The sequence below is a fragment of the Bacillus rossius genome, chromosome 1 (genome assembly GCF_032445375.1).
Source record: "Bacillus rossius redtenbacheri isolate Brsri chromosome 1, Brsri_v3, whole genome shotgun sequence".
Classification (NCBI taxonomy): domain Eukaryota; kingdom Metazoa; phylum Arthropoda; class Insecta; order Phasmatodea; family Bacillidae; genus Bacillus; species Bacillus rossius.
Genome location: NC_086330.1, coordinates 7,137,614 through 7,162,722, shown reverse-complemented (window position 1 = coordinate 7,162,722; position 25,109 = coordinate 7,137,614). Strand labels below are relative to the sequence as shown.

General features: G+C 49.4%; 2 protein-coding genes across 2 annotated transcripts in view; one reads left to right on the top strand and one right to left on the bottom strand.

Annotated features, from left to right (window-relative positions):
- Positions 1-13,429, top strand: LOC134531632 (chitinase domain-containing protein 1). Its single transcript, XM_063367393.1, has one exon. It carries the CDS (start codon positions 50-52, stop codon positions 1,199-1,201), a length of 1,152 nt encoding a protein of 383 aa, XP_063223463.1. The 5' UTR covers positions 1-49; the 3' UTR covers positions 1,202-13,429.
- Positions 13,430-14,204: 775 nt separating this feature from the next.
- LOC134539521 (uncharacterized) overlaps positions 14,205-25,109 on the bottom strand; it is a 57,304-nt gene continuing 46,399 nt past the window's right edge. The window contains exon 8 of the mRNA XM_063381653.1: positions 14,205-14,473. Coding sequence (XP_063237723.1) covers positions 14,382-14,473 — 92 coding nt within the window. The 3' untranslated portion in view covers positions 14,205-14,381. The remainder of the gene's footprint in view (positions 14,474-25,109) is intronic.

The window sequence follows — 25,109 nt, the reverse complement described above, 5'->3', positions numbered from 1 at the left end:
TTGTTTTGGAAACTAGTGTAGCAGAAAGCTATGAGCTGATGTTCTAAAAATGAACGTTAGTGGGTTAGTTCTGTGTTTGTTGGTTGTAGACGTGTCTTGCACTATTTCCGCGAGTGACAAGAAACCCAGACAGAAGAACAAATCAAAGAAGCCAGCGTTGAGCTCGGTGGTGGACAGGAAGCTGGTGGTTGAAGCCGCAGCGGCGGCCGACATAGTGACGGAGAACGAGCGCTACTTCAAGAACACCCAGGTGAAGCACTTCCCGGGGCCGGTGCTGGGGTACGTGACGCCTTGGAACAGCCACGGGTACAGCGTGGCCAAGACGTTCTGCGCCAAGTTGTCGCACGTGTCGCCGGTGTGGCTGCAGGTGCGGCCGCAGGGGGACAGGTACGAGGTGACGGGTACTCACGACGTGGACCGCGACTGGCTGGACTCTGTGCGGCGGTGCGGCAATGCCTCCGTGGCCATTGTGCCGCGCGTGCTGTTCGACGGCTGGTCGCGGGGGGCTCTCGCGCGCCTGGGGGCGGAGCCCGGGGAGGTGAAGAGGCTGGCGCAGACGCTGCTCAAGGCGGCGCGGCAGTGGGGGTTCGACGGCGTGGTGCTGGAGGTGTGGACGCAGGCGCTAGGGGCTCTGGGCGCGAGGGGGCTGGCGGACGTGGTGGGGTCCCTGGCGCGCAGGCTGCGGTCCCACGGGCTGCTCGTGGTGCTGGTCGTGCCGCCCGCCAGGGGCCACTCTCCGGAGCTGTTCAACAGGGAGGACTTCCGGGCGCTGGCGGATGACGTGGACGCCTTCTCGCTCATGACGTACGACCACGCGTCACCCCAGCGACCGGGCGCCAACAGCCCGCTGCCCTGGGCCCGCGGCTGCGTGGAGAGACTGGCGGAGGCCGGGGACCCGCGCAGGGCCAAGATCCTGCTGGGGCTCAACTTCTACGGCTACGACTACACCAGCTCCGGGGGGGGCCCCATCGTGAACCACCAGTACGTGTCGCTGCTGAGGCGGCACGGGGGCCTGCTCAAGTGGGACGACTCGTCCCAGGAGCACTACTTCGAGGTGAAGGACGGCACGGGCCGGCACCTGGTCTTCTACCCCACCCTGTACTCCCTGCACAAGAGGCTGCAGCTGGCCGAGAGTTTGGGCGTGGGGCTGAGCATCTGGGAGCTGGGCCAGGGCCTCGACTACTTCTACGACTTGTTCTGAGGCACTCATAGCTGTCCTACTAACACTACCAGTGATACCGCTCCGCCAACACTTACTTGCTCAGCAAGTTGGCCAACTTGTTACGTTCTCTGTACCTAGCCGATTTCAACCTTTTTGTTGTATAATTGCTCACATCTTTCTTGGTTTCTTAAACAAGCAGTTCCAATAAAATTCTGTATCTCGTGTCCAAGATTATCCCTACATTCTGATGGCATGATCCTGTATACATTGATCCTGTGGTACATGATACTTGCGGTATTAATTTGGTATGATAAAAGGTCCTGGACATAACAGAAACTTGTGATTAGCAATGAGTTATGATTGCAAAGTATATATTTTATAAATATCCTTAAGACTTGGCATAATTGGTTTGTATTGTTTATTATGTCCTGGAGTTTTCGACCTAAATGAAAACAGCATCTTGTACAACTGGATCAAGGGACAAACTTGGATGCATGATGCAGAATAATCACTGCATTTCCATTTGGGGCATTCCATATCAAATCAACCAATAAAATGATTATTTTAAACCTTGAGGTTTTGAAAATGTATCATGTTTGGTGATTATGTTCTGCTCATCAGTATGACCAAAAATACAAAGTTTAAATTTTTTTTTGGCCTTTCATTTTTGATCTAAAAATTTTTGAAAAATTTAAAAAATGATAGTTTGTAGAAACATTTTGAAATATTTAAAACCATGTAACTCTAAAACCGTTTGTCCTAGAAAGCACAAAAATGTATCATTCTCTTTAGACTTAACTTGAATGTATCACTTCACTTTATATTTTTTTCCAAAGAACTCAAAAAAACTTTTTTTGTATAAAAAAACCAAAATTGGAATTTTAAATTTTAGTGAAAAAATAAATATTTTATACCAAACCTTTTTAGTAGGGCCTAAGTCATTTAAAATGTTTCATGATGGTATTCAAATGGTATCATATTGAAATAATTTTTTATGAAAATTGACACATGTGATAATTATGCTAATTCATGACTTGTTTGTTACATCATAAAAAAACTTATATACCTAACTTTTTTATTTATATTTGTCTTAATAATTGATTCTCCATTATACCTTAAAAATAAACGTAAGAAAAGTTAGGTATAAAAAGGGTGATAATAGTTTCTTTGGTAAGTATAACAACTGGACCTAACGGTAGTTTCTCAAGCAGTGACATGTTTCTTTCCTGTCTCAACTTGCAACCCTTAGCTTCCTCTTACTAGAGCTCTTGTCTTCTGTCATTGTGTTGTGAGTTGTCTCTGAGTGAACAAGTGCTTTGTGCATGTTCATAAGAGACAAATGGATAAACCGTGGGGTAAATATTGTTGCAATCCTTTAAATAAAGACAGGCATTGGGTAACTAAAAACCCTAAGGAATGTCACACCAAGAATGACAAAGCTAAATTATTGATGATGGAATGAGAATTTGCACTTCTTGCTGGTTAGAGTTAAATGAGAAACAATCATACTCAAGTTCTGAAAGTGTAACAAATATTCATAATGAACCATTGGCTGAAAATGTAAATACAAAACCGGGCTGCAGCAAAGATGATCCTGAGTGTATGGATATAGAATCAGGTATAGAGTCATTCCGTGTGAAATCACCAAGTTGAGGTTGCTCGACTATTTTTAAAAAAATTAATATTTTTACCACATATAACCTTATCAATGGGTAGTTCAAAACCATATTCATTTTATTTTTGTGTGCCACCATTTTCAGTAGAGGCTTGTATATCTTCCCAAGTGCGTGCTCTAACAGTGGTTTGCAGTGGTTTCAATAAAAGGTCATTGTTGACATTGTATTAAAGATAGAAGGTTCTGGTCTTCACTGAAGTAAAGTAAACATTGTATGGTTACCAAAAATGTCTAGAAATAAAGATATAATTTTGTTTAACCTTATGTGAAATGACCTTGAAATTTGTCAAAAATGTTATAAAAATTCCATTTTGAACATTTTTTTAAAGTGACTTGGAGTTGGAACCACAGGGCAAATATTTTTTTGCAATAAGTATGGATGGCAGACTTTCCAGAAAAAATGAGATAATGTGTGGGTTTAAACTCCTTCCTGGTTTTCTGTTGCATTAAACTTCTAAAATTTTCATTTTTTTGAGTTTTTCAAGGTCAAATATCTCAAAAGGGGGACCAGGTAAAATTTTTCTGTTTCCACTATTTAGTACACCTACTGGTACTTAACAAATTCTGCAAGTTTCATTTTGTGGTTCAAACAGGTGTAGAAGTTACAGGCTTTGAAACTTGGGTAAAAAGTTGCATTTTACGTAGAAAATAAAAATTAACAGTGGCTCATGTTCACATAGTCTTTTAGTGATTTTACCTTTAAGTTAAAACAATTTGTAGTGCTAATAATAAAAAACATAAAACTCACCCTATTACATTATCCAGATTTGCAAACCACAAAAAAAAATGTCAGCTGCAACAGATTTATTTTACAAGTTTGACCCGCAGTTTCTGAGAGAGTTCTATATTTTTCTCTTCAGTTATATTAAATGTTCTACCTGTTATAGTAGTGAACTCTGTAGGTTTCAAAATGTCTAGAACATTCTTCATCTCCACCCATAAAACATCATCTTTTGTTTTACTGAAGCTTGTAGATGGACCACCTGGTGTGTAGAAGACCACCTTGATATCACTGTTTTCTTGAGAAACCTCACAAACTCTACCAATATACCATCTGTTATCATAAACACACACAACAATGTCGTTTACTGAGATGTCACTAATGTTAAAAACACCAGTAGTGCCATCAATTGGATATTCTTTGTGTTTCGTATCAAACGATGCTGAAATGATGCTGTATTGTATTGTTGATGTGTTCTTCGGTTTAAAACAATGTTGATCTCTAGTGCTTAAAATTCTTTTAGCATTATCAAACCTGCTTTTTAAGTGAAGATCTGCCTCCTGAACTTCTCTTTCTCCCACAAACACAAAATTTATTCCTTTTATGTTTTCCACACAAAATTGAAACATACTCATTGGTGTTATGATATGGCCTTCTTTCGGTCGCTGTAAACTTGTCTTAGCCACCAGTCGCTTGACAGTTCCACCAATACCATCACAAGGCCCCTTTCCATGACTTGTTGCAAAGAAATGCCACTCTGCTTCTAATCCAAAATCTTCTTTATGCTTGCACAAGTTAGAAAAATTGAACCTGTTCTTGTATTGAGCAGCCGATCCATCAGAAAAATAGGCAACTCGATTCAAATTAGGAATAAGGGACTTAACAAAGTGTATCAACTTTGTTTGGAATGTGTACACAGCAACTGTGTTATGATTCATACAGTCACTTATAACACAAAGGCTCTTAGTACACAAATTCTTAGCATCATCTCTGTAGTACACACAGAAGGGATGAATTGTGGCCTGAGAATTCATCCAATGATAACTCTGGATCTCATCTTGGATGATAAATGTATAGTTTTCTGAGAAATCCAGAATTATTACACATTCATCACTTTGTAGATTCTCTTTCTTACTTTTCAGAAATTGTGATTGACTCTGCGAGATGAAATGGTGTTTCTTCAATGCCATTAGTTTACTAACAAATTTCTCTTTGAATTCAGCATGTGGTTCTACTATCGTTACAAGGTTGCAATGGTCTGCTACTATCCACTGACTGTATGTGATATCGTCATCATCACTGACACCCTGCAATAGTTCATCTACTTTCAGGTTTCCTACTTCAGGACAATTTGGGCACTCTCCAAACATACAATCTTCACTATTTAAATCACACACAATATTTTCAAGAAGGACCTTCCAGTCATCTGTTTTTACTGCCATAGTCATTAGTTTGAAATTTTGGTGAATTGAACATACACAAACAGAATGAGTGCCACTAGCTCCTGCAAGGATGCACCACTTGGGACGCAGAATACAGAATGTAGAAAACCCAACCTTTACAGATTGATGCTCTTCTCTAAACTTTTGGTATAGTTCTTTTAAATTACACAGAATTAAACGTTTTTGCTTTAGTTCTTTCTTCCCATCATCAAGACGAACCGATTTTGTATCCTTCATTCCAGGACAGATTCTACTAACTTCATCGTTTTCATAAAATTGAACAACGAGATCTCTAGTTTCTTGAGGCAATTCTTTCCCTTTTTTCTTAGATGTGAGCTGTGGAATAACACCACGTTCCTTAACAATTTCACGTGTTCTTCTAACCAGATATTCGCTTACATCTAACTCATGTGCAGTTCTTTTCATTGACCAGCTTTTTGGCACTACACTAATGACTTGTATTTTCTCATTGTTGGATGTACAGGTCTTAATTCTTTTCTTGAGATTTTCAATATGAATTTCCATGTCTTTTATTGCAGTATCAGCTATTTCTTCATCATCCTCATCTTGAGACTCACAGGTGATGGTAAAAGTGTCGCTTAATTTTTTCTTAATTGCACAAGAAAATTTGCTCACAGTTCGTCTAACTTCTAGATTTTTTTTGTATCACTAAGTTTAATAATTTTAGTTGGGGAAACTCCTAAAGCAGAGCCAGCTTGATTGATAGACTCTACAACAATTTCAGGTGCGGTGAATAGTTCTTCGTTATCACAGTTGCTAGTACTAGTACCTAAATTCCCCTCAACATTACTTGAAAGTTTTTTATGACAAGAGCAACAAACAGATTTGCCAGGAATCAGTGATGGCCATCTTTCAGACAACTCTACAGTTATTTCCCTTAACTGTTTTTTGATAACTTTTTTATGGTATGAAAATGGATCGCAACACGAATTTCCAAAAAGATGATTATACTTGTCCAGATATTTTTTTTCGTGGAAAGTACACACATTAACAATGTTATGTAACTTACTTCTTTTCTTAAGAAGGTCAATTTGCGATTTAGTGAAGTCTGATAATAATTTTAGGTAATACTTGCCATATGAATCATTTTCACAATCTTCATGTGTAAAAGTACCCAAAGAACACTCCATACTTCTGGTAGATAGTTCTACGTAGTCACTTTGAGACAGAAACTGCAGGTAACAACTAAGTAGCTCACTTCAATGCAGAATTGTAACACATACCAGCAATACTTGTGTGGAGCCAAATAAACAATATTAGAGTAGACAGCACATACAAAACCACAGAACACAAACACATCTTTACTCCTTGGCAGCAGACACAAGACTAAAGTGGTTGGCTGCAATGCACATATATTCAACTTGTCACAACTTGCTCTTTGGATGGTTACATCAGGTTTGCTTGTCACAACTTGTCCATTCATGCCTCCTTACAAAATGATTTATTTTTAACTTTCCATATGTTACAACTCAAAGCCTTATATTATATTTGCACTTCATAAGAAATAAAATAAACATTAATAACTGTTACACAATTTGATTACAGTCAAGTAATTAGAGCTAAAATATTACAACTTTTTACCTAAGTTTCAAAGCCTTTAACTTCTACACCTGTTTGAACCACAAAATGAAACTTGCAGAATTTGTTAAGTACCAGTAGGTGTACTAAATAGTGGAAACAGAAAAATTTTACCTGGTCCCCCTTTTGAGATATTTGACCTTGAAAAACTCAAAAAATGAAAATTTTAGAAGTTTAATGCAACAGAAAACCAGGAAGGAGTTTAAACCCACACATTATCTCATTTTTTCTGGAAAGTCTGCCATCCATACTTATTGCAAAAAAATATTTGCCCTGTGGTTCCAACTCCAAGTCACTTTAAAAAAATGTTCAAAATGAAATTTTTATAAAAATTTTGACAAATTTCAAGGTCATTTCACATAAGGTTAAAAAAAATTATATCTTTATTTCTAGACATTTTTGGTAACCATACAATGTTTACTTTACTTCAGTGAAGACCAGAACCTTCTATCTTTAATACAATGTCAACAATGACCTTTTATTGAAACCACTGCAAACCACTGTTAGAGCACGCACTTGGGAAGATAAACAAGCCTCTACTGAAAATGGTGGCACACAAAAATAAAATGAATATGGTTTTGAACTACCCATTGATAAGGTTATATGTGGTAAAAAAATTATTTTTTTAAAAAATAGTCGAGCAACTATTTAATTAAACATTTGGTGATTTCACACGGAATGACCCTATAGATTTTTTGAATGCCTCATTGATATCAATAGGAGAATCAACTGTTGTTAAAATAAAATGTAAATCAAATAAGAAATACTGTTATGAAAAACTTGACAAAATTAAATTAATATTTAATGAAACTTTTTTCCAAGCTGGCAGCATAGAAAAGGATAACAAGAATCCACCAGACAACTCGCAGACAGAAATTCTTAATCAGCTAAAAGAAAAATTTGCAACAGCAAGCAAGAGTGAAAAACTTCGGATTTTAGCAATTTTACCAACCAGTTAGTCTTGTGCAAGAATGGAATGTGAACTATACGGCGAGGAAAGCAAAAAAAAAACTCGTTGAAGAGAAGGGTGTGCTATTGACACCTGATCCAAAACATGTGCAAAAGACCTTGCGAAACAGGTGTCTTGGTAACATAATATTATAATGATGAAGTGAGAAGGCAAATGTCGGGGGAAAAAAGATTATGTCTCCATGGGTAAGGACACTGAAAATAAGCCAATCCATGTTCAAAAGAAGGTTGATTTTGGGAAATTTGTGTGAGATTTACAATATTTTCTAATCAAAATTCCCTTATTTAAAAATTGGCTCTTCATAGTTTGCAGAACTGAGGCCCAAGAACTGCATTATTGCTATGGCTATTCTGTCTATTTTTTCACTGCACACCAGAATATAGAACTCATGTTTTCAGGAGGTAGGTTAAATAAATTGACACTTCCTGGCTCTGAGAGTTCTCTATCGATTTACAAGGAATGTATGGCTAAAGTTATGTGCAATCCACCATCCACCATTACAGGCATGGATTACTGTTGACTGATGCAATTTTGAAACAGTTAACTACCAAACCATTTGATGAGTGTGTTCAAGAACTTGGCAATCAATTGAGAAATCTTAAAACACATGACTTTTGCTAAACAACAATCAAGGTTTTTCTCTGAAAAAAAGTTGGAAGTAAGTAAAGCTGTAGTCACATTTGTTTTTTGCCGAAAATCATTTGTTTGTTCTACAAGATGAAGCTCAATGTGCTGCCTTTTTGATGATGGTGCTTCCAAAATGTGCTGCCTTTTTGATGATGGTGCTTTCAAAATGTGCTGCCTTTTTGATGGTGGTGCTTCCAAAATGTGCTGCCTTTTTGATGATGGTGCTTCCAAAATGTGCTGCCTTTTGTTGATGGTGCTTCCAAAATGTGCTGCATTTTTGATGATGGTGTTTCCAAAATGTGCTGCCTTTTTGTTGATGGTACTTCCAAAATGTGCTACATTTTTGATTATGCTTCCATTGGGTTTCATTGGAACAATTCTATGGCTTCTGTGCACCCTTTTTTCATATATTTCAAGGAAGCAATCACGAAACAGGAAAACAAGAGCTAGCGCACCAGAGTTTTGTATTTATATCAGACTGCCTAACACTCAATACTGTCATTGTTTATGCTTTACAGAAAAAGTTAATCCTATTCCTGAGAAATTATATTATTATTATTATTATTATTATTATTATTTGAAAAAGCTGTACTATTTTTCAGATGGTTCTGCTGCACAGATCACAAATTGTAAGAATTTTCTGAACTTTTGCTATCACAAGAGGACTTTAATGGACTTGAGGCTGAGTGGCACTTCTATGCTACATCACATGGGAAGGGAGTTTGGGATGAAGTGGGGGGAGGGGGGGGGGGTTATGGTAAACGTCTTGCTGCCAAAGCCAGCCCTCAAAATCCATTAAAAAGCCATTTTCTAACACCTTTTCAGCTTTTTCAGCGGGATGTAAAAATTTTTTCATCCATTAAATTTTTTTATGTAACCAATGAAGAGTATAAAAGTGAAGAAAAGATTCTAAAACCAAGGTTTAAAAAAGCTGTGGCAGTCCCTAGGACCCAGAAATTCCATGCCTTCATCCCTCTAGATCTAAATAGGGTCAAATCCCAAATTTAAATAATATCCTGATGATTCAGAAACGCATAAGGTACAGATCAGCTCTGGTGATGAAGACATTCCACATGAAGAAATTTTGGGGGTTTTGACGCTTTTGCTTACGATAAGGAGTGGTGTTTGGCGCAAGTTGACTCAAAAGGTGATGTTGAAAAACAAGTTTGTGTTTCCTTTCTTCGCCCAAAAAGGACCCGTCACCATCATTCACATATCATAGGAGAGCAGATACCTTAGCACTGCCAATAAACTATATTTTTGTGGAAATTACATCCAACCACAGCAACAGGTAGAACCTGCCAAGAACTAGCAGATGAGATGGCCGAAGCAGCTCAAGTTTTGACAAAGAAGATAACTCAACCTTTACTAATTTTAAAAACTGTTCCTTGAGTGTAAAGTAAGTTGAATTTTTTGTTTAGAAATAAATGGGTAAAATGAAATTTAAATTTAAATAAAATTAAGGGTTGTTTAAAAGATTAATTTTTATTTAGGCTAACAAGTAATGAATTAACAGAATTTCCATATGCATTAATTTACATTAAAAAATCATTTCGATATGATACCATTGGAATACCATCATATGTACACAACTTAAGAGGTTTGGTATAAAAAATATTTTTTTTTCATCAAAATAATAATTCAAATTTTTGCTTTTTATAAAAAAGTTTTTTTGAGTTTTTTTGGAAAAAATATAAAGTGATGTGATGCACTCAAGTTGTGTATCAAATTAAAGTCCTTGGCATGCTAAAGAGAATGGCACAAATTTGAGCTTTCTAGAACAAACAGTTTTAGAGTTAGTTGATTTTAAATAAATCAAAACATTCCTACAAACGAGTTTTTTAATTTTTCAAAAATTTATATCTCAAAAACCAAATTTCAGTATTTTATTTATCTGTGAAGCTAATGTTTTGACCTTTGGTTGATTTGGTGTGGAATGACCCACCCATTCTTTAAAATAGTCAGTTGATTCCATTAGCTAATTTTTTATCATAATTTTGTATGCTTTTGGTTCCATGGACAAGCTACTTCTTTTGAATCAAAATACTTCGTGAGGTGATAAGCTACCATATTTAGTTGGAAAATAATATATATGGCATATTACAATGTTAAAACACAACAAAGTTTTCTGAGGAAGTGGATAGTAATATATAGAGACCGGAAAAATTCGCGAATTCATTTCGCGATAGGCTAAAATACAAATAGTTATACCTCAGTGCTGCCTCTGCTATTGGCTCACAATTCGCCTGGATGACTCTGAGCCAATGAGAAACACCCAACCAGAGCTGTATCGAATCACAGGCTGCTACGTTGGGACGTCTCACAAGACAGCAGCCAATGAGTGGGTGACTTTTGACCGAGTGTACGTAGAACTATGGAGTTCATCCCACAGGTCATTGAACCCGCGAATTTTTCCGGTCCCTAGTAATAGAAATAGTCAGTAAAACACACAGTCATTGTAGCAAGGCGTTGCGACAGCGGGTGTGGTTTGCAATGCTGGTTGCTTCTGACGTAGCGACTCGACGCGTGCCCGAGCCTGCTAGGTACTCCGTGCCGGCCCAACCAGACCTCGGGGAATCCTTGCCACGTGGTTGTGTTCAGGCGTGACTTGCGATTCGTCCAAGGCAGTCCACATGCCACTGCGTGTTGCTTAATGCTGGGTGATATGCACATTTTTTTGGGATCAAAGGTTGCAATGTTTAAAAGGCTGTGAAATCAGTGTTGAAAGTGAAGTCTTGGTGTTAATAGGAGGAATGAGACCAAATACTAAATAAAGAAAATCTGTCAAAATTAGGATTTGTTTCCCTCTTTTAACGATGTGTTATGTTCAGTTATTACTAGAGAATATATTTTATGGTTTTAAATTTAATCCTATTTAATTTTTAGAACAGTGTGTGTTATTGTTCGTGTTATTGTTTTTTATTTTTATAAATACTCTTTTGTAATACTTACTCCACTAAACTAGAGTATAATGCTGCATTTTTATGATAAAAGAATTTGTAATAAATTGGTCCAAAACAGACAACTACAGACATCGATTGGGAGAGCGTTTGTGGTTTGAAAGTGATAATGGGTGCACAATAAAAGAAATTAAATTAGTTTTTTTATGATCCATGAACATTTGTACATTTTTTTTTGTCCTGGAAATAATGACATTCCTTGAATTTCAAAAATTAAAAGTTTTTTTTTTTTTTTTTTTTTTTTTGTGATTTAAATTAAGTTTTGGTTACATGCTGCTTAATTCCATGATATAACTTGCTTTTTTGTGCTCTTGTGTATTAATTTGCATTTTGGTGTTGTGCTTTTCTGTGTTATTTTGGTTTTATCACAAATGGCCATATAATCTTGTTCCTAGTTATTGCATATATACAACAGGGGCGTAGGAACCGGGGGGGACAGGGGGGGACGTGTCCCCCTGAACTTTTTGGTTGGGGGGGACTGTCCCCGCCAACTTTCTAGACTGTGATATTTTTATTTTATAATATTATTTTGCCCAACTTTATTTGTAATTTCTTCACTCATCAAATTTTATCTTAAGGAAACAATAATAATTTTAACATCGATGATTCCAATGGTTAGATACAAAAACTGCTTAAAAAGCGCTATTTTGCACTTTTAAAATCAAAATTTTCCTGTGGAGGACCCCCGGCCCCTTCATCTTAGTAAGAAGGGAATGGGTTTACATGACATCAAAATCATTATTTGTCCCCCCCCCCCCCCCCCCCCCCAACTTTATGAACACAGCTACGCCAATGATATACAATACTTGTGAAAAGATGTTAGATATCACATAATTTATTTATTAATTTTTAAAAGTCTTATTTTAGCTTCATTTGGCACAGTTAGGCATGTTTTGTGTTCACTTATGACACATTAACAGCACAAAATAATAAGAATAAAATATAAAATTACACGATAACATAATATAACTTCTATTATTGATATATCATTAATGGCTACCTACCTAATAATATCCAAATTTCATACTATCATAAACTGTAAAAAATTTTTGACTATTTATAAACTGATATTAAAATATTAAAATTCTTATTTATATTGCCATTCACTCTTTCACTCACACTTGTCTTGGTTAGGAATCTGCAAATATAAGGTGGCAGTTTTTCAGTAAGTGAAGGAGGTTGACATATATTAAAATAAAATAATTTTGTTTCAGTTTCTAGAAGCAGTGTGCATAGTCCATTCCAGCTAGACTGAGCATTTTGATATCAGCTTCTGACAGTAATGTGTGTCAACTGACACACAAAATTCTACATAATCATAGTCTATCTTGGTTTACACTTGAAACAGAATAATTTGCTTTTGTTGTGCAAACCATTTTAAGTAGTGAAATTTGTAGTAGGTATTGATTTTACTGATTTCTAAAACAATTTTACATTGCACCTAGATTTATGTTAATTCCCCAATTAAAAAAAGTTTTCTTTTTTATTAAGATTGTTCATACAAACGTGAAAAATAATTAAAAATTTAGATTGATGGATATGCATTTACCCTATCAAAATATTGAAATACAAACATGATGACACTTATACTAGAATCCCAAATACCTGACGTCGTCCGGGCCTGCGGCCCCTTTGAGCCCGATATGACACCGCCCAACCACCGTCTCTATTCAAACCTCCCGCTCGTGCGTGCGTGTGTGCGTGTGTTTCCAGCCCAGCAAGAGGGCGCTTAGATGCAGTGCGCCGCACCCCTAAATGTGTAATTAATATTGTAACCCTTTTTCTTTCATTCTTTTGCCCCAGTGTTTTGTAATCATGTGTTTCTTCAATTTAAATATTATGTTAATGATAAAACTATAGACGTTGCCCGGGCGGACCCGAATAGGCACGGACTTGGACGAGGGTAGAAATGTTTTATAATAATTCTCAATAACTACGTAAACATTAATGTATTTTAAATTGCCAGTAATTTTTATATATTTATTAATGTAATCTATTATTTACTTAACTTTCGCCGGGGCACGGAATCGCAGGATGTTGTAACGGTAATTGTGTTCGGCGCGAAGGGCGCCATGTTGCCACCTGCAAACCATGATCTTATCCCAGTCGTTCTCTCCCGCCAGCCGAGGGCGGTCGTGTCGCTGCCTTGAGGCGACCACGTGCGTGCTCAGCCTCCTCTAAGCCGATTCGTGCCCCGGGCATTTTTATCAGTTGTACCAGTGAAGGAACGTGTACGGAAATAAATCGTGAGTACAATAAACTAATTAACTGTGTTACGTGTCTTTGTGTTCGGGGGACCACGTGGGACCCCAACCTGGTCGGCGGCGTGTGGGATGCCCTGAGAGCCCACTGCGTGTTAGAAGCGTGCCCGACGCTGAGAGCGGGCTTAGGTAGGGTCGAGAGTAGCGCATTTAATATCTAGAGGGCCAAGTATCTCGCCACACACGGGCCACGTAACGCCCTGGGTTAGAGTCGCCGGGTCCACGTGCCCACTCACGTGGTGGCGCCCACTATTGAGTACCGATAATTTCTCCATAACACCGTACGCCCTCATACCTCCCCTTACCAGCATTCGCATACAAAGGACGTTTGTTTGCATTCTGCTCCAGCCATCTTAATTTTTTATTTTCCATATTTTTTCCCCCAAAAAATCATACCAGGCAATTGCTTGGATGGTTTCTTGCAACAATCCAAGGTCAGTTTCCAGCCCCCAACTTATCTGCGTTGTGTTTGACGATTGTGTCAGCCTCTAATGGCCTCGCTGTAGACAAGATCGAAGGTTTCGCTTGTCCTGGCGAGAGGTAGGCACCAGGCGGTTATTGTCAGGTGTAAGCATCTGCTGGACATCAAGGCATTTTGCCATGAGGAGGCGTCTCTGTGCAACAATTTTCCAAAAAAAATTGCTGCATCAAAAAGTTGTACATGTCATTTCTCTGAATTTAATTTCCTTCCCCCCCCCCTCCCCGCCCCTTCAAGACGGTTTCTTTGCCACATTCAGGGTATATGCATTCTCATTCATTTAACTAAAAAAAAAAAAAAAAATAACAGTTAAACATGAAAAATTGATTTATCTATGATATGCAACGTGAAATTGTAAAACGGTCCTTAAAACATTTAGCTGCAGTGCGCACGAGTTGTTCCTCGTGACACAACATATCCCCCCTAGACATTGTGCGTGCAAACACAGCAGCGTAGAGCGATCTTGCAGAGCGCCTGCGCTGGCCGCTACGACACGGAGACGTTGTTCTCCACGCCCTCGTCCACCTCCATCAGCGCCTGCTTGTCGAAGCCCCGGCCGAACAGCAGCGTGGCGCCGTCTGTGGACAGGCATGACGCCTCGTGGGTTCACAAATCTCGCGATACGCAGTGGCTTGTAAAACAAGCAAGTGGCAATGGCAAGACTTCATAAACGACTGTAATACTGTGCTAAAAAATAATTATTTATTGGGGTATTGTGATTCTTTTCATAATTAATGTTAAACAATTTGATTTAAAACTGTGATTTGCTTTCACTGTGAAGTAGTTGAATTTAGTGGAAATGTGATAATTTGTGATAACAAGAACGTCACAGCCATCTACATTTATAGACAGTGAGTCTTAAATCTTAAAAGTATTTGACTTTAAAAAGGAGTGTAAACAGAATTTAATTTAGTGGATGTGTTAGGGAGAAGGAAGAGAACCACTTGCACATGCAGTATATAGTGTGAAAGAGAACTGGAGCAGCCCGCAGAGCAGCGCGGCAGTGCGGGCAGCCTACTCACACTCGGGCAGGGGCTAGCTGTGGGGCTACAGCGAGCAGCCCGCAGAGCAGCGCGGGAGTGCGGGCAGCCTACTCACACTCGGGCAGGGGCTAGCTGTGGGGCTAAAGCGAGCAGCCCGCAGAGCAGCGCGAGAGTGCGGGCGGCCTACTCACACTCGGGAAGGGGCAGCTGTGGGGCTACAGCGAGCAGCCCGCAGAGCAGCGCGGGATTGCGGGCGGCCTACTCACATTCGGGCAGGGGCTAGCTGTGGGGCTACAGCGAGCAGCCCGCAAAGCAGCGCGGGAGTGCGGGCGGCCTACTCACACTCGGGCAGGGGCTAGCTGTGGGGCTACAGCGAGCTTCCCGCAGAGCACCGTGGGAGTGCAGGCGGCCTACTCACACTAGGTCAGGTGCTAGCTGCGGGGCACGGCGAGCAGCCCGCAGAGCAGCGCGGGAGTGCGGGCGGCCTACTAACACTCGGGCAGGGGCTAGCTGTGGGGCTACAGCGAGCAGCCCGCAGAGCAGCGCGGCAGTGCGGGCGGCCTACTCACACTTGGGCAGGGGCTAGCTGTGGGGCACGGCGAGCAGCCCGCAGAGCAGCGCGGCAGTGCGGGCGCCCTACTCACACTCGGGCAGGGGCTAACTGTGGGGCACGGCGAGCAGCCCGAAGAGCAGCGCGGCAGTGCGGGCGGCCTACTCACACTCGGGCAGGGGCTAGCTGTGGGGCACAGCAAGCAGCCCGCAGAGCAGCGCGGCAGTGCGGGCGGCCTACTCACATTCGGGCAGGGGCTAGCTGCGGGGCACAGCGAGTAGCCCGCAGAGCGGCGCGGCAGTGCGGGCGGCCTACTCACACATGGGCATGGGCTAGCAGTAGGGCACAGCCAGCAGCCCGCAGAGCAGCGCGGCAGTGCGGGCGGCCTACTCACACTCGGGCAGGGGCTAGCTGTGGGAGATCATGGAGCAGCCCGCAGAGCAGCGCGGCAGTGCGGGCGGCATACTCACACTCGGGCAGGGGCTAGCTGCCAGGCACAGCAAGCAGCCCGCAGAGCAGTGCGGCAGTGCGGGTAGCCTACTCACACTCGGGCAGGGGCAGGCTGTGGGGCTACAGCAAGCAGCCCGCAATGCAGCGCGGCAGTGCGGGCAGCCTACTCACACTTGGGCAGAGGCTAGCTGTGGGGCTACGCGAGCAGCCCGCAGAGCAGCACGGCAGTGCGGGCGGCCTACTCACACTCGGGCAGGGGCTAGCTGCCAGGCACAGCGAGTAGCCCGCAGAGCAGCGCGGCAGTGCGGGCGGCCTACTCACACTCGGGCAGGGGCTAGCTGCAGCGCACAGCGAGCAGCCCGCAGAGCGGCGCGGCAGTGCGGGCGGCCTACTCACACTCGGGCAGGGGCTAGCAGTAAGGCTCAGCCAGCAGCCTGCAGAGCAGCGTGGCAGTGCGGGCGGCCTACTCACACTCGGGCAGGGGCTAGCTGTGAAAGATCATGTAGCAGCCCGCAGAGCAGCGCGGCAGTGAGGGCAGCCTACTCACACTCGGGCGGGGCTAGCTGTGGGGCACGGCGAGCAGCCCGCAGAGTAGCGCGGCAGTGCGGGCAGCCTACTTACACTCAGGTAGGGCCTAGCTGTGGGGCACGGCGAGCAGCCCGCAGAGCAGCGCGGCAGTGCGGGCGGCCTACTCTCAATTCGGGCAGGGGCTAGCTGTGGGGCACGGCGAGCAGCCCGCAGAGCAGCGCGGCAGTGCGGGCGGCCTACTCACACTCGGGCAGGGGCTAGCTGTGGGGCTACAGCGAGCTTCCCGCAGAGCACCGTGGGAGTGCAGGCGGCCTACTCACACTAGGTCAGGTGCTAGCTGCGGGGCACGGCGAGCAGCCCGCAGAGCAGCGCGGGAGTGCGGGCGGCCTACTAACACTCGGGCAGGGGCTAGCTGTGGGGCTACAGCGAGCAGCCCGCAGAGCAGCGCGGCAGTGCGGGCGGCCTACTCACACTTGGGCAGGGGCTAGCTGTGGGGCACGGCGAGCAGCCCGCAGAGCAGCGCGGCAGTGCGGGCGCCCTACTCACACTCGGGCAGGGGCTAGCTGTGGGGCACGGCGAGCAGCCCGAAGAGCAGCGCGGCAGTGCGGGCGGCCTACTCACACTCGGGCAGGGGCTAGCTGTGGGGCACAGCAAGCAGCCCGCAGAGCAGCGCGGCAGTGCGGGCGGCCTACTCACAATCGGGCAGGGTCTAGCTGCAGCGCACAGCGAGCAGCCCGCAGAGCGGCGCGGCAGTGCGGGCGGCCTACTCACACTTGGGCAGGGGCTAGCAGTAAGGCACAGCCAGCAGCCTGCAGAGCAGCGTGGAAGTGCGGGCGGCCTACTCACACTCGGGCAGGGGCTAGCTGTGGGAGATCATGTAGCAGCCCGCAGAGCAGCGCGGCAGTGCGGGCAGCCTACTCACACTCGGGCGGGGCTAGCTGTGGGGCACGGCGAGCAGCCCGCAGAGCAGCGCGGCAGTGCGGGCAGCCTACTTACACTCAGGTAGGGCCTAGATGTGGGGCACGGCGAGCAGCCCGCAGAGCAGCGCGGCAGTGCGGGCGGCCTACTCACACTCGGGCAGGGGCTAGCTGTGGGGCACGGCGAGCAGCCCGCAGAGCAGCGCGGCAGTGTGGGCGGCCTACTCACACTCGGCCAGGGTCTAGCTGTGGGGCACGGCGAGCAGCCCGCAGAGCAGCGCGGCAGTGCGGGCGGCCTACTCACACTCGGACAGGGGCTAGCTGTGGGGCACGGTGAGCAGCCCGCAGAGCGGCGCGGCAGTGCGGGCGGCCTACTCACACTCGGGCAGGGGCTAGCTGCGGGGCACAGCGAGCAGCCAGCAGAGCGGCGTGGCAGTGCGGGCGGCTTACTCACACTCGGGAATGGGCTAGCTGTGGGGCACGGCGAGCAGCCCGCGGAGCAGCGCGGCAGTGCGGACGGCCTACTCACACTCGGGCAGGGGCTAGCTGTGGGGCGCGAAGAGCAGCCCGCAGAGCAGCGCGGCAGTGCGGGCGGCCTACTCACACTCGGGCAGGGGCTAGCTGCGGGGCACGGCGAGCAGCCCGCAGAGCAACGCGGCAGTGCTGGCGGCCTACTCACACTCGGGCAGGCGTAAGCTGTGGGAGATCATGGAGCAGCCCGCAGAGCAGCGCGGCAGTGCGGGCGGCTTACTCACACTCGGGCAGGGGCTAGCTGTGTGAATTCATGGAGCAGCCCGCAGAGCAGCGCGGCAGTGCGGACAGCCTACTCACACTCGGGCAGGGGCTAGCTGTGGGGCACAGCCAGCAGCGCGGCAGTGCGGGCGGCCTACTCACACTCGGGCAGGGGTTAGATGCGGGGCACGGTGAGCAGCCCGCAGAGCAGCGCGGCAGTGCGGGCGGCCTACTCACACTCGGGCAGGGGCTAGCTGTGGGGCACAGAGAGCCGCCCGCAGAGGAGCGCGGCAGTGCGGGCGGAATACTCACACTCGGGCAGGGGCTAGAGGTGGGGCTACAGCCAGCAGCCCGCAGAGCAGCACCTGCAGTGCGGGCGGCCTACTCACACTCGGGCAGGGGCTACTGTGAGGCTACAGCGAGCAGCCCGCAGAGCAGCGCGGCAGTGCGGGCGGACTACTCACATTCGGGCAAAGGGTTAGCTGTGGGGCTACAGCGAGCAGCCCGCAGAGCAGCGCGGCAGTGCGGGCGGCCTACTTACACTCGGGCAGGGGCTAGCTGTGGGGCACGGCGAGCAGCCCTTAGAGCAGCGCGGCAGTGCGGGCGGCCTACTCACACTCGGGCAGGGGCTAGCTGTGGGGCACGGCGAGCAGCCCGCAGAGCAGCGCTGTAGTGCGGGCGGCCTACTCACACTCGGGCAGGGGCTAGCTGCGGGGCACAGCGAGCAGCCAGCAGAGCAGCGCGGCAGTGCGGGCGGCCTACTCACACTCGGGCAGGGGCTAGCTGTGGGGCACGGCGAGCAGCCCGCGGAGCAGCGCGGCAGGGCGGGCGGCCTACTCACACTCGGGCAGGGGCTAGCTGTGGGGCACGAAGAGCAGCCCGCAGAGCAGCGCGGCATTGCGGGCGGCCTACTCACACTCGGGCAGGGGCTAGCTGCGGGGCACGGCGAGCAGCCCGCAGAGCAACGCGGCAGTGCGAACGGCCTACTCACACTCGGGCAGGGGTAAGCTGTGGGAGATCATGGAGCAGCCCGCAGAACAGCGCGGCAGTGCGGGCGGCCTACTCACACTCGGGCAGGGGCTAGCTGTGGGAATTCAAAGAGCAGCCCGCAGAGCAGCGCGGCAGTGCGGACAGCCTACTCACACTCGGGCAGGGGCTAGCTGTGGGGCACAGCCAGCAGCGCGGCAGTGCGGGCGGCCTACTCACACTCGGGCAGGGGCTAGCTGCGGGGCACGCGGAGCAGCCCGCAGAGCAGCGCGGCAGTGCGGGCGGCCTACTCACACTCGGGCAGGGGCTAGCTGTGGGGCTACAGCGAGCAGCCCGCAGAGCAGCGCGAGAGTGCGGGCGGCCTAGTCACACTCGGGCAGGGGCTAGCTGTGGGGCACGGCGAGCAGCCCGCAGAGCAGCGCTGTAGTGCGAACGGCCTACTCACACTCGGGCAGGGGCTAGCTGTGGGGCTACAGCGAGCAGCCCGCAGAGCAGCGCGAGAGTGCGGGCGGCCTACTCACACTCGGGCAGGGGCTAGCTGTGGGGCACGGCGAGCAGCCCGCGGAGCAGCGCGGCAGTGCGGGCGGCCTACTCACACTCGGGCAGGGGTAAGCTGTGGGAGATCATGGAGCAGCCCGCAGAGCAGCGCGGCAGTGCGGGCGGCCTACTTACACTCGGGCAGGGGCTAGCTGTGGGAATTCATGGAGCAGCCCGCAGAGCAGCGCGGCAGTGCGGACAGCCTACTCACACTCGGGCAGGGGCTAGCTGTGGGGCACAGCGAGCAGCGCGGCATTGCGGGCGGCCTACTCACACTCGGTCAGGGGCTACTGTGAGGCTACAGCGAGCAGCCCGCAGAGCAGCGCGGCAGTGCGGGCGGCCTACTCACACACAGGCAGGGGCTAGCTGTGGGGCTACAGCGAGCAGCCCGCAGAGCAGCGCGAGAGTGCGGGCGGCCTACTCACACTCGGGCAGGGGCTAGCTGTGGGGCACGGCAAGCAGCCCGCAGAGCAGCGCGGCAGTGCGGGTGGCCTACTCACACTAGGGCAGGGGCTAGCTGTGGGTCTACAGCCAGAAGCCCACAGAGCAGCGCGGCAGTGCGGGCGGCCTACTCACACTCGGGCAGGGGTAAGCTGTGGGAGATCATGGAGCAGCCCGCAAGGCAGCGCGGCTGTGCGGGCGGCCTACTCACACTCGGGCAGGGGCTAGCTGTGGGGCTACAGCGAGCAGCCTGCAGAGCAGCGCGGCAGTGCGGGCGGCCTACTCACACTCGGGCAGGGGCTAGCTGTGGGGCTACAGCGAGCAGCCCGCAGAGCAGCGCGAGAGTGCGGGCGGCCTACTCACACTCGGGCAGGGGCTAGCTGTGGGGCACGGCGAGCAGCCCGCAGAGCAGCGCTGTAGTGCGAACGGCCTACTCACACTCGGGCAGGGGCTAGCTGTGGGGCTACAGCGAGCAGCCCGCAGAGCAGCGCGAGAGTGCGGGCGGCCTACTCACACTCGGGCAGGGGCTAGCTGTGGGGCACGGCGAGCAGCCAGCGGAGCAGCGTGGCAGTGCGGGCGGCCTACTCACACTCGGGCAGGGGTAAGCTGTGGGAGATCATGGAGCAGCCCGCAGAGCAGCGCGGCAGTGCGGACAGCCTACTCACACTCGGACAGGGGCTAGCTGTGGGGCACAGCGAGCAGCGCGGCAGTGCGGGCGGCCTACTTACACTCGGTCAGGGGCTACTGTGAGGCTACAGCGAGCAGCCCGCAGAGCAGCGCGGCAGTGCGGGCGGCCTACTCACACTCGGGCAGGGGCTAGCTGTGGGGCTACAGCGAGCAGCCCGCAGAGCAGCGCGAGAGTGCGGGCGGCCTACTCACACTCGGGCAGGGGCTAGCTGTGGGGCACGGCGAGCATCCCGCAGAGCAGCGCGGCAGTGCGGGTGGCCTACTCACACTAGGGCAGGGGCTAGCTGTGGGTCTACAGCCAGCAGCCCACAGAGCAGCGCGGCAGTGCGGGCGGCCTACTCACACTCGGGCAGGGGTAAGATGTGGGAGATCATAGAGCAGCCCGCAGAGCAGCGCGGCTGTGCGGGCGGCCTACTCACACTCGGGCAGGGGCTAGCTGTGGGGCTACAGCGAGCAGCCCGCAGAGCAGCGCGGCAGTGCGGGCGGCCTACTCACACTCGGGCAGGGGTTAGCTGAGGGCACGGCGAGCAGCCCGCAGAGCAGCGCGGGAGTGCAGGCGGCCTACTCACACCCGGGCAGGGGCTAGCTGCCAGGCACATTGAGCAGCCCGCAGAGCAGCGCGGCTGTGCGGGCGGCCTACAAACACTTGAGCAGGGGCTTGCTGTGGGGCTACAGCGAGCAGCCCGCAGAGCAGCGCGGCAGTGCGGGTGGCCTACTCACACTCGGGCAGGGGTTAGCTGCCAGGCAAAGCGAGCAGCCCGCAGAGCAGCGCGGCTGTGCGGGTGGCCTACTCACACTCGGGCAGGGGCTAGCTGTGGGGCTACAGCGAGCAGCCCGCAGAGCAACGCGGCTGTGCGGGTGGCCTACTCACACTCAGGCAGGGGCTAGCTGTGGGGCTACAGCGAGCAGCCCGCAGAGCAGCGCGGCTGTGCGGGCGGCCTACTCACACTCGGGCAGGGGCTAGCTGCCAGGCAAAGCGAGCAGCCCGCAGAGCAGCGCGGCTGTGCGGGTGGCCTACTCACATTCGGGCAGGGGCTAGCTGTCGGACTACAGCGAGCAGCTCGCATTGCAGCGTGGCAGTGCGGGCGGCCTACTCACACTCGGGCAGGGGCTAGCTGTGGGGCTACAGCGAGCAGCCCGCAGAGCAGCGCGGCTGTGCGGGTGGTCTACTCACACTCGGGCAGGGGCTAGCTGTAGGGCTACAGCGAGCAGCCCGCAGAGCAGCGCGGCTGTGCGGGCGGCCTACTCACACTCGGGCAGGGGCTAGCTGTGGGGCACGGCGAGCAGCCCGCAGAGCAGCGCGGGAGTGCAGGCGGCCTACTCACACTCGGGCATAGGCTTGCTGTGGTGCTACAGCGAGCAACCCGCAGAGCAGCGTGGCAGTGCGGGCGGCCTACTCACACCCGGGCAGGGACTAGCTGCCAGGCACAGCGAGCAGCCCGCAGAGCAGCGCGGCTGTGCGGGCGGCCTACAAACACTCGAGCAGGGGCTTGCTGTGGGGCTACAGCGAGCAGCCCGCAGAGCAGCGCGGCAGTGCGGGTGGCCTACTCACACTCGGGCAGGGGCTAGCTGCCAGGCAAAGCGAGCAGACCGCAGAGCAGCGCGGCTGTGCGGGTGGCCTACTCACACTTGGGCAGGGGCTAGCTGTGGGGCAACAGCGAGCAGCCCGCAGAGCAGCGCGGCTGTGCGGGCGGCCTACTCACACTCGGGCAGGGGCTAACTGCCAGGCAAAGCGAGCAGCCCGCAGAGCAGCGCGGCTGTGCGGGTGGCCTACTCACATTCGGGCAGGGGCTAGCTGTCGGGCTACAGCGAGCAGCTCGCATTGCAGCGTGGCAGTGCGGGCGGCCTACTCACACTCGGGCAGGGGCTAGCTGCGGTGCACGGCGAGCAGCCCGCAGAGCAGCGCGGCAGTGCGGGCGGCCTACTCACACTCGGGAAGGGGCTAGCTGTGAGGCTACAGCGAGCAGCCCGCAGAGCAGCGCGGGAGAGCGGGCGGCCTACTCACTCTCGGGCAGGGGCTAGCTGTGGGGTTACAGCGAGCAGCCCGCAGAGCAGCGCGGCAGTGCGGGAGGCCTACTCACACTCGGGCAGGGGCTAGCTGCCAGGCACAGCGAGCAGGTAGAGCAGCGCGGCTGTGCGGGCGGCCTACTCACACTCGAACAGGGGCTAGCTGTCGGGCTACAGCGAGCAGCCCGCAGAGCAGCGTGGCAGTGCGGGCGGCCTACTCACACATTTGGGCAGGGGCTGGCTGTGGGAGTACAGCGAGCAGCCCGCAGAGCAGTGCGGCAGTGCGGGCGGCCTACTCACACTCGGGCAGGGGCTTGCTGTGGGAGTACAGCGAGCAGCCCGCAGAGCAGCGCGGCAGTGCGGGCGGCCTACTCACACTCGGGCAGGGGCTAGCTGTGGGCACAGCGAGCAGCCCGCGGATAAGCGCGGCTGTGCGGGCGGCCTACTCACACTCGGGCAGGGGCTAGCTGTGGGGCACAGAGAGCAACCCGCAGAGCAGCGTGGCAGTGCGGGCGGCCTACTCACACCCGGGCAGGGACTAGCTGCCAGGCACAGCGAGCAGCCCGCAGAGCAGCGCGGCAGTGCGGGCGGCCTACTCACACTACGGGCAGGGGATAGCTGTCGGGCTACAGCGAGCAGCCCGCAGAGCAGCGCGGCAGTGCGGGCGTCCTACTCACACTCGGGCAGGGGCTAGCTGTGGGGCACAGAGAGCAACCCGCAGAGCAGCGCGGCAGTGCGGGTGTCCTACTCACACTCGGGCTGGGGCTTGTTGTGGGGCACGGCGAGCAGCCCGCAGAGCAGCGCGGCAGTGTGGGCGGCCTACTCACACTCGGGCAGGGGCTAGCTGCCAGGCAAAGCGAGCAGCCCGCAGAGCAGCGCGGCAGTGCGGGCGGCCTACTCACACTACGGGCAGGGGATAGCTGTCGGGCTACAGCGAGCAGCCCGCAGAGCAGCGCGGCAGTGCGGGCGGCCTACTCACACTCGGGCTGGGGCTATCTGTGGGGCTACAACGAGCAGCCCGCAGAGCAGCGCGGCAGTGCGGGCGGCCTACTCACACTCGGGCTGGGGCTAGCTGTGGGTCTACAACGAGCAGCCCGCAGAGCAGCGCGGCAGTGCGGGCGGCCTACTCACACTCGGGCAGGGGCTAGCTGCGGGGACAGATTATCTTGTAGCTTTATAGAAAATAATCATATTATAGATTATGTATGTTTACTTAAAGACTACTCTGGATATAATCCTTTTTATAAGGTTTGCAAGAGTAGTTTATTTATATTTATTGCACACATGATTATATTTTTAACACACACATATATATATATATATATATTATATAATATAATACAGTTTATGTTATATAATAATTTATATCCTTTTAGCTTGCTTATACAGGTTTCCAGGGCGTTATTCTGTCATAATTTTTATTCTTATTTTCAAAGAGAGATCTGGTGTATATTTTTAATTCTCTTATTCTTAATTAATTCTTTTTAGTTCATTTATCTAATTTGATATAATATTCCGGCTGTTCGATTACACTATACACAAGAAGAACAGCCAAAGAAACTTGTGTGGGAGATTCAAAGAGTTATTTTATTTTTCTGTAATAAGTTATTCCGTATCGGAAAGCAGATCTTCCATCAGAGATTGTTCGTGCATCCAACTATCGAAACGCTCCAGTCTCTTGGATACTTCAAAGGTGAAATTTCGCCATATGTCATAAGTCTTCTTATCTCTCACAATTTGATTAATATCCTTAATATCAACATCCTCCATAGCCATCTTCCTTGTGTACTTGTTTCGTATGTCTTCTATTTTAACGCAATCATTTAGAACATTCTCTACTGTGTCTTCTTCCATGCACACAGGGCACATAGGGCTTTCCACTAAGTTAAAAGAGTTTAATTTGTGTTTAAAATTCCCGTGACCTGTTAGGAATTGTGAAGTGTAGTGGTCAGTACTTATCCATGAAAATTTCATCCATTCTTCTATTGAAGGGAATATATTGTGTGTATGCCTTCCCTTGTCAGAGTTTCGCCACCTTTCTTGCCAGATTTCAATATTTTCTATGTGAATTCTGCGATATTTTGAAGCAGTGTATTCCTTGTTCATCTTTAATATCACAACTTTTGCTCTTTCTTGTATTAGTAGGTCTATAGGTAAGGCTCCAGCGATAACCTGCAGTGCTTCTAAAGACGTAGTTCTGTAGCTTTTTGTTACAGCAATTAGAGCTGTTCGTTGGGATGAGTTTAACCTTCTTCTTACATGTGAATTGCGTAGTAGTTCATACCAGACTGAGCAAGCATAGGTAAGTATGCCCAGGTATACTCCATTGTACAGTGTTGTCATAGTATTAGTGCTCAATCCTACATTTGTAGGTTTATGACTCCTTATTTTTTGC